Raw genomic sequence first — 9831 nt, forward strand, 5'->3', positions numbered from 1 at the left:
CGCCCCGTTCCGAGCTGCTCCTCTCTCGCCTCTTCCGGCGCGTCCCGATGACGCAGCGCGAACGGCGGCGGGGCGGGTTTTACGTCGTGCTGCCGGCCGGCCCCGGAAGTGACGCATTTGGTGGTGGCCGCCGGTGTTGTCGGCACGTGTTGGCGGCCGCCGGAGGGAGCGCGGCGAGGCGCGGCGGATGCACCCGGGCGGCGCCGTCGGGCCCGACATGAACCCCTTCCCCTGGTACCCGCCGCCGCCGGGGCTCCGCCCGCCCGTCTTCTGCCCGCCGCCCGCCTGGGAGCCCGGGTTCTGGGCGCCGCCGGAGAGCTACGCGCCGCCCGGCGCCTGGTACCCGCCGGCGTACGGGGAGCGCCCGCGGGGCCCGCACGCCGGTAAGGGGGGCTGCCCGCGCCCCTAGTCCTGGGGGCTCCGCCGTGCGCGGCGCCGCGGTGGCTGCGGGCCCTGCAGCCCCGGCTCGGGAGGCGTGTTTTGCCCGCCGTGCGCGTAACTGGCTCTTTCTGTTTTGGCGACGCGCTCTGCTGAAGGTGGCAATGGCAGTTTCCCGCAGGAATGGCAAGGCGAGCCAGCGCCGGGGTTTTATAAACGCTCTCCAGGTGGAAATCACAAGCAAAAGGTACGGAGCGCGTCTGTCCCGCGGGACTCGTGCCCGAGTGGCGCCGCGGAGGTGCGTGCGCTTCTCTGTCGCTGCTCTCGTGAGAGAAAGCGTGCAACAGTCTGACTGTACAGCCTGAGCCCACTGAGGAATGACGTGGTTATGCCCCACGTTAAAGCAGGCTGACTTTAGAATGACTTCTGTCTTGCTGGTGCCCAGATGTCCAAACAGATTCATTAAGTTTCTAATGCCAGACAGTCAGATCACCTGCATGGGGATACTGGGGGGACTGGGATTTCTGCAGCAGTTGTGGGTAATGTCACAACAGGCACAGACTGATGGAGAGGAGACTCAGGGATCTGGCCCTAACTCTCCTGCCTGTACCAGTCTGTACCTGCTTGGTATGGGTTCACGGCAGCAATAGTCGATAGATGGTAGCAGAAAGAATCAAGTATTGTGTGATTTGTTGGGGAGCTGAATGATTTGAATTTTATTTTCATGACACCTTAGGTTATCTTTAACTTCATAAATTAAAAGGTGTTTCAAAAATTTTATTTTCATGGGCATTTTGATAATGTTTCACAACTAAGCCTAGAGATGCCTTGTAATTTTGTAACTGCTATCTTGCAAGTATAAATGTCTTTTTTTTTTTCCCTTTATTTAGCAGAACAAAAAGAAAAAAGAGCCAGTTTTCTCTCATTATTGTGATACCTGTGACCGTGGCTATAAAAACCAGGAGAAGTATGATGAACACGTTTCACAACATACACAGGTTAATTGATCTATTTTATTTACATTTTTATTTTTAATTTCATACTTGATACGTATTTAGCTTTAGTCACTCACTGAATGAGAGACCTGTCAAAGTGATTCATGAACTACAAGAAATGTTATCATGTCTTCTGAATGCTGTGTGTAGGGGAGCGCTCAGTAGTATTTTTAATTGCTCTCTTACAAAGTGTTACTAAGGTACTTGAATGCATATTGTAGTTTGTATAACTTAATAGAAAAATATGTTAATTTGTAATATGTCACCCCTTTACCTTTGTCTTACAGTGCACAGAAGAAGGTTGCAATTTCAATGCACATGAGAAGCTAGTTCAGATACACTGGAAGAATGTAGGTAACTCAGCTGAGCCCAAAATATGAGTCTCTGCAATCTTTAGATTGGTCTCTTTTTCTTACACATTTAAAAACTTTCTTCATTCTTCTGTAATGAAAAAGAACCACCTCACTCTAAGAGCTGAAAGTGTGTGCAACAAAATCATGTAAATGATAATACATTGACTACTATGTTTTTTAATAGTTTCACTTTTCTCATTACTATTCCTAATCTCAGCAGTATTGGGCAAGCAGTGTTATGTAAATGTAGTAGGTGAATTTTACTTATTTTAATGTATATGAAATGCTTTTTCTTTAGGTGCATGGTCCTGGCGCTAAAAAAATAAAGTTAGATACTCCAGAAGAGATTGCTAGATGGAGAGAAGAAAGAAAAAAGTAAGTAGGACTTGCAGCCTGTAAATTTCTTAACTGTATTTTCCCTACATGGTAATTGGGTGGCACTTGAAAGGCCGTAGCAGCATATGCTTAACTAATGTGATGAGTATACTAGGTGCTAGGTTAATTGGGTGTTTATAGTAGGAGGTGAAATCTTTGATTTAGATACCCCAGGTCATATGATCTAGTCATTCCTTGTAGCCTGATCACTGAGATGCTTTAAATCAGAAGTAAAAGAGCTAAGAACATCTGAAAATGTTATGCTGACTATAGTCGTGTATAGTGACTATAATACTTCCCACTGTATGCAAATTCCCATGGTTTTAGTTGCCTCAGTAGAGGCCACAAGGAAGTTTCTTAGTTTAAAAAATTTTTCTGCGTTATGTGGCACCCTTCTACTGGATGAGAACTGAATCCGAGTGACTGTTTCTCAAATAGTCTAACTCGTGTATCTGGRGTGCGAGGTAAAGTTTGTTTGGAAGTAGTAATTCTCCTTCTGTGATGTTTAACTTCCATCTGTTTATCAGCATTGGAGTATTTAAAAATYAGCACTGTTCCTCCTTAGACCTAATCCTGTTGACTTTTCCAGAGGTAAACGGGATAAAAATCTGCTCTTTTTTTCAGCAGATGAAAGAAAGATACTGTAGATTTCCCTCACTTATGGTCCTGACTTGGACTCCAGTCTTGTGAGTGGTCAGTCTAAGGCTTTTGTCCGCATGAGAGCGAGTCCTTTATGCAGAGTRAAAACTGACATAAATTTTAATTGCAAAACCACTTTGATACTTTCSCAGTATACCAGTCACCTTTGTTACTGAATGTAAAACCAGTTATCTTCAGTGAAGTCTTACTGGTGAACCTGGTGTGCATTTATGTCAGAAAGCAATGCTAATGCTTTCTGATTTTGAACTTGACTTCCCTTGACGCACTATTGTGTAGTAGCTTTGTAATGGAGTGGTGTGGGGTGGGGAGGTAGGCAGAAGGAAGGGAACATCATATTACCTCCATTCACTTTCTACTGTATTCAGAAGCAAAATTCCTCCCCTTCTAATGGGAAGGAGCAAATCCCTGTAAGCGAAGTATTTAATGTTTTTGTGCAAAGGAAACTTTTCACATTGTCAGCACATCAGAGCAGTCCATTTTACTGTTATATCTGTTGTTCTTTTTTACAGCTGAAGGTATTTTGTAAGTTCATTTAAAAAAACAAAAAGCTCAGCTTTTGTTGATACAAAAGAACTTTTTCTTCTTTTAGCTTTGTCCTATGTTTAAAATGTTGTAGTGAACAAAAATTGCTTGTGATTTGTGTGATTACATGCTCAGTTTAGTTTTAGTTACAACAATTTCTTTTAAATAAAAGATGTTAGAAATGAAGATTTATTTTTACTTACTTTCAATATAGATGATACCGACTTTTTTCAACACTGGTGTTTACAAATTACTTACAATGCAAAGTGTTTAGAGTGTTAGTARAAAACATGTTCTTAGATTTTTCTGTCTTGCGAAGACAAATATGTGAAGTATTTGCATGCAGTGTTTTCACCACTCACTTTCAGTTTTGTATGCAGAGATTTCTATTTTGGGATGTTTGTGGAGTTGTTCTTGTCTAGACTGATGCTAAGGTTTAAGTGTTGAAAGATGCTTAGGGCTGCGTGTGTAAATATATGCTATACTGCATGCTAAAGCGTTAGGGAAACATGAATGTACAGTCATGTTTTGGGGTACTATTTACTTGGGGTGGGAGAAGTGATGCTCTGAGTCAAAGCAAAACGTGTACAATGAATTGTAAGGATGATTCTGGATCCTTTTTCTTAGCTTGAGTTTTGGGGGRAAAAATTGCTAGATATCACTTTTTTGCAGGTTAATGTAATTTGCCTGGAGTATAGTATTGCTGAAAATTCTTGCTTCCTGTGACATGGTGAAATAAGTGGAAATGAAATCTTGTAGTCACTACAAAAAAAAARGGGGGGGCAATATGGAGTTAGGATCTTCTAAACCAAGCCCACTAGATGGAGCCATGCTGTGGCTTAATTTAGTACTTCTGTTGCTCTGTGGGCATCTTATGTGGCTATCATGGGTGGAAGGAGAATGCCTACGTGAGTATTGCGAGTATTGCGTTACTCTCGGTACAGTGAAGGAGCTGTACTAACTAACATCCTCTTAAGAAAAAAAAACAACAGAACTTTTTGAAGCTTTTATGGAGCAAAAATTGGGTCTTCAGCAAATAAACTGTTTAGTGCTGAAGGTCTGTTGCTGACTCACAGTAAACTTTGCATTGTAAAGAGGAAGAGAACACCAGAGGGAGTCTGAACTATTAGGCAGTGTGGGTTTATAGTGACAGGAAAAGCCTCTCTCCTTTCTAGAAGGTCCAGTTGGAGCTAAGAATGAATCTTTTTTAGGTCATGAGTGATATGTTTCTAATCAGGTCACGGTGATTTAATGTGTTTATTTCCATGCTGCACCCTTAACACTTTTGCCTTGCTTGTTCCTTCTGTTAGAACAAATAATTACTTACATATCAGGTTGCGATTTTTTTTTTAATTAGCTGCTCTGTTGCTCAATTGTGTATCCCRCTAAAATCTATTACAAGAAATCTGTTAAACTGCAGCATTGCTTTTTTAGAAGGAAAAGGAAGGGAAAGGGGAAAGCAGGTAACAGGTGAGTATCTTTGCTTAAAGTTTTGTTGTCATTCAGACTCCTGTTCATCACTGCAGCCTTTGTGTCTCTGTTTACGTAAAAGWCTTTTTAATGGTTTATGGCCTACTATGTCTGCAAAACTAGGCAATTTAGAGTTAAGTAGAGTGATAGAAGTGAAGTTCCACAAAATCTTAGGACTTTTGTATGTTTTGTGGGCTGATGGTTGTGAACTTTGACATCAACTTTAGTGATTAAAATTGCTTTGCTTTGTATATTCTCAGCATTTCTTATACACAAGCTCAAAGGGAGTTATTTAGAGTGGATGTACTGATGCATTTCCTTAATGTGTCACAATGTGTTATTGCTGTCTTCCATTCTTTCCAAATGAAATTTGGACCCTGCTAGCCAGTGTACACCAACTGTTCTTGAGCAAAGGTTTAGAAGGAATGCAGCAAGGCTGTTCCCATGTGAAGCCAAATCCTCAAACTTAGTTTTGCATCAGTCTTGATATAACGTTAGAGGATTTTCTTGATCTTATGTGATGCTTGCTTCCCACCTCCCTCTTTCTTTTAATCTATTGTTTTCTGGTACAGTTAAGGACTGTCTGCTACATTACTTTTGGAGTGTTTCATGTGCTGAGTATGTATGTAATGAACAAAGGCCAATGCTGTCAACAAAACTACTTTTTGCTGATTTGTGGTCCTGTAGTTGAATAATAACTCTAGAGTAGCTTGATTTCCTCCTTCACGGTATGTTCATAGTAGTAATCTATGTAATAAAGGAAAATAATTTCTAAACACTTAGTAAAAGTGGAGAAGACAAAACGAAGTGGCTTGATTGTATTTGTRGATTGATGTAGGCACAGATAGAATAGCTAGGTTTACTGTGAATTGCTGTTTTATAATGCTATAATGAATTAGCAATAAAATGCCTAGGAGTCTCACAACACTATCTTTCAGTCGTCTGGGTCATCCCTGTCCCCTGAGGGCCATCCATGTTTGCCTTGCTGTTGGTTGTGCGTACATAGTGAAGCTTAGCTCAAGAAGCAATTTGGTCACAGTGCTGTTCCTATGAAGCTGATAAACTTGTATTGCTCTGAACCCAGAATTTYGTTGTCTAGAGTGCTGTAGAAACACTCTCTTTTCTATTAGATGCTGGTGAAGCTCTGTGTTTGTCAGCAAGRTTTGTTACTGCACTATTTGTGCACCCATACAGGAATACAGCATAAGCTCAACCTATTACGTGACTTGGAAGGAACCACTCTGATTTCAGTGGCTATGCACCAGTCAAATATTGATAGATAGTAGGATTTTTTTTTGTATAGACAGTCTCTTGCAGAAGAGTTCAAGCAATGAAACTTAACTAGTGTAGAAGATACAGAAAGCTGAACTGATGTTGTTGTTGGGTTCTTTTATTTTTTTTTTCTTATTTTTTCTTAAGGTTTTCCTGAATTTACCAGTATAAGCTAGAGACAACCAACCTGTGCTTCTTAAACCAAATACAACTTTCAAACAAGTCCATGTACTTCCTGTGCTGTGTCATGAGATGTGCAGTTGCCCTGATGCTGGGACGCTGAGGTGGGTGGACARCTTTGGTCCATACTCTACTCTATGCGTCCAGAAGGCTACTGAGGCTACTGGGGTTGACTTGTCCCAGTCACCCTGGGAGCCAGGGTGACTCATCACACAGCAGAGCGCCTGGGCAGGTGGGACATGGTCTACCATCCATGGTCTACAGAGACTGGTGCCCTGAAGACTTGAAAGTCTAGATCTTGCTGGCTAGAAAATCCTTAGACTGAAAAATAAACCAGCAGCCGCTGCTTCATTGTGACTGAAGCAAAATGCTCAATGCTTTCAAAACAGATACATTCCTTGAAAGAGGTAGAAGCAGCAAGTAAAATGCTGTTTAACGTTTATGTTAAGGGAACYTGGAGAAATAAATGCAATTCATGCAGGTGCTGTCATGTGCAGGCATACTCAAGCTTAACACATGAGCTCCCTATAGCTGTTAGTTATTGCCTGTGTCAACTGAATGGGTGATTTAAGAGAAACCTGCCTGTGTTGGCACTGAACTGAACTAAAAGCATTCATGGAGTCCATTGCTGTGGCTCCGTGGAGGGAGTGGTAACTCAGGAATGAGAGTGGGAGGCAGTCATTTCTCAAATYGTGTTGTGAGAACGTGTCTGAATGTGTCCTTAATCAGCGTAACTATGGAAGCATTCTGAAGACTTGTTTGCTCCAGGATTAAGGGTCTTCCTTTATGTCTTGTAAAGAGAGGGGARAAAAAAGTGATTAAGACAATCTTGGGGTTGTTTTGACCATAACTATTTATTTATTTATGGCTCTCTCCTCCTGTGGACATTACTTATGTGAAGGAAAGCACTTTATCCTAAAAGTACRGGGAGCTGCCAAGCACAAGGGTCTTTGTGAATGTGAAGCTCTTCAAATTACATAATTCACTGCATGCTTACTGTCGGCTGGAAGTGTTACGACATGGATGAAGAAATGTAGCTAATGAGGAAGTGCTGAGATAAAACATCACATCCTCAAGCTCTCTTGAGAGCTGTATGTCTGGATTTCTGGGAGAAATCCAATGAAAATAGATTTTGACAGGTCACGTTTACAGAACTTGTCTTCTTTAAGAGGGCTTAATGTACTAAGGTGTGTCTTTTAGAAAATGCTTCTCATCTTTCTCTCTTGGTATGTGGTTGAAGCTGTCATATATTGGTCTGAAGCTTGACTTTCTTGTAAAATGAGGAGGATGCATGTGATAAGATTAAATATTTAAAGACAGATGGGTGTTCTTTTTGATAACTATATGTAGTGACTAGCTGTTTTGTGTTTCTTATTATTCCATTTTACTAGACTTAAAATATTTATACCTCATGTTACTGTCCGTAAGAAGTTGCTTAGTGTGTTTCTTATTTACCACTTTGAGATAAAAGCACTGGAATTTAGCTAATTAGTGTTTACAAAGCAGCCAGCATAACCATTTTAGGGCTTTGGCAGTAATTTACAGCAGGCCTTACGTGTTGGAACCAGTGTGATGTTCATCTGCAGGGAAGAACGAGGAGGGAGGTAGGGAATGAGAGAGAGGGGTGGTTTGTGAGATGATTATAACAGTAGATTTGTTTCGATGTGCATGACTTAGCAATTTTTCTTGAAGCCAGGGGAAAAAAAAAGCATAGTAATGTTGGTGAGATAGAGGTCAGTGTGCAAGCACAATACTAAATATTGCTCAAGAGGAAATTTGTGCACTTTTCTGTAGCGGAATCCTCCAGAAGCTGTTCTTATTTTTTTTTTTTTTTTTGTATTAACTCAACTGACTTGCTAAAGGTAGGTAGTACCTTTTGAGACCTTTCATATACTCCAGGTGAAGCATCACGAAAATAAAATTGCAATACTAAATAATGTGCCGTTATGCATATAGACTAACGGGGGTCCACAGGCATGAGAAAACTTTGCCTACAACATGTTTGATTGTTAGGTGAATCTAATAACACCTCTTTTGGTGTTCCCCCCCCCTTTTTTTCTTTTTTAATTGACATCCGTGTATGTAAGCATAAATATGTTCTGATTTCTTTTCCTCACCAATGCCTTTTTAAGAAGGAAACAGTTTGTTACACTTCCAGGAAGCTCTTTAAAAATATCACGTGTGTGATGCTACTTTGGTAGAGGTTGAATTAACCGAGATGTACAGGAAACCTTCTAAGAGCAGGTGCATTTGTTTTCTTCTAGAAATTTTCCTACTTTGGCAAACATTGAAAAGAAGAAGGTGATGCAGAAGGAAAAGGAAGAAAGGGGAGAAGTGCTGACTACTCCACAGTTTGGGTAAGCATTTTGAGGCAAGCTTTTCCACTTTGCTCCTAGTGAGTTCAGAAGTACACTCCTTCACTGTGGTCTCTGAACACTTACTGCTTTCACTGTACACACTAGCTGTCCTTTGACAGAGGACAGGTCATTGCCATATTGCAGATGTAATGTTCTTTTGTTTGCAGTGCTTCATAGTATGTTTTCATCAAATTAAACAATAATTATTAGAAACTTGATGTTCTCACTGAATTCTGTACTCTGGTGTGTTTTTTTATTTATTTTTTTTTAATATATTCATTAGAACACCATAACCTTGGGCTCTGAGTAAGAAATAGTGGAGCTAGAATTCACACGACATAATGAATCTACATGGTCTAATCCTCTAATACCTGAAAGTGGCTAAGAGAGACTTTATGACTGGATTTGGCTTCTTTCTCCCTTCTTCAGATGATAAATCAAAGCACTGATCAGCAGGGGAAGGAAGATGTGACTTTATTTTCATTTTAGTAGCTGAATTAGCGCCACTGTTGCTTCTTTCTTCTACTGTCCATCATCTATCTTTATTTGTTACCTTTGTTCTGGGCCTTATACTTACCCTTCTTTGATTTTTGTGTTCTATCTCTCATAACATAAATCATTTTTCCAGTGTCATCTCTGCTCTTTTCTCTTTCTGCCACTGCTTCTTCATTAGCTTTACCGTAGCACCACTTTTTTTCAAATATTGGTATAATGATCCTTGTCCCAAGAATATCATCTCTTCAAATAGAAAAGCTGAACTGGAAGGCAAGAGTAGACTGAATTTGGTTAAATCTTGTTAAATCTTATTTGCTGTTGTGTAGAGGGGAAGTTGGACTTTGTCTACATTAAGAAAGGGAGAAGAGAAAGAAAAGCCTTTCACTGTGGTAAATCCTTAAAGATAAGCGACTTGCACCAATGTAGGATAGGGTTTATGCCAGGCTAGCGTAACTTTTTAAATAATGATGGTGTAAATTGCCTTGGTGCAGAGTATGTTTCTGAATTCAAGACTTCTACTCACCCCCTCCAACTGGTTGCCTTTAACTTTTGAAGGCCTCTAGGAAGGGCTTACAAAAGACTGAAGTAAATTTTCCTTGTCTAAAGAATATAAAGTCTAGAAGAACTTTGGACGCAAGGAATCAAATCAAGGGCATTGAAACTTAGTAACTTCATCCTGAATATAAGGAATTGTGTCTGGAGAGTCTCATAAACAAAAATGAGTTATGCTTGTTATGGTAACAAACTCTTTGATGTCCACAGTGTGGTGTTTTT

The 9831-nt window shown here is 40.5% G+C and overlaps 1 protein-coding gene across 2 annotated transcripts in view; it reads left to right on the forward strand.

Annotated features, from left to right (window-relative positions):
- Window positions 1-114: 114 nt before the first annotated feature.
- NUFIP1 (nuclear FMR1 interacting protein 1) overlaps window positions 115-9831 on the forward strand; it is a 22608-nt gene continuing 12891 nt past the window's right edge. Inside the window, exons 1-6 of one of the 2 annotated variants that reach the window (XM_085316360.1) lie at window positions 115-383; window positions 537-625; window positions 1269-1376; window positions 1661-1723; window positions 2025-2101; window positions 8470-8562. In XM_085316360.1, coding sequence (XP_085172486.1) covers window positions 188-383; window positions 537-625; window positions 1269-1376; window positions 1661-1723; window positions 2025-2101; window positions 8470-8562 — 626 coding nt within the window. In that variant the 5' untranslated portion in view covers window positions 115-187. The remainder of the gene's footprint in view (window positions 384-536; window positions 626-1268; window positions 1377-1660; window positions 1724-2024; window positions 2102-8469; window positions 8563-9831) is intronic. The other variant, XM_085316361.1, reaches the window with a different exon arrangement.

Source organism: Rhea americana, unplaced genomic scaffold (assembly GCF_003343005.1).
Source record: "Rhea americana isolate MKP2758 unplaced genomic scaffold, rheAme1 scaffold_467, whole genome shotgun sequence".
Taxonomy (NCBI): Eukaryota; Metazoa; Chordata; class Aves; order Rheiformes; family Rheidae; genus Rhea; species Rhea americana.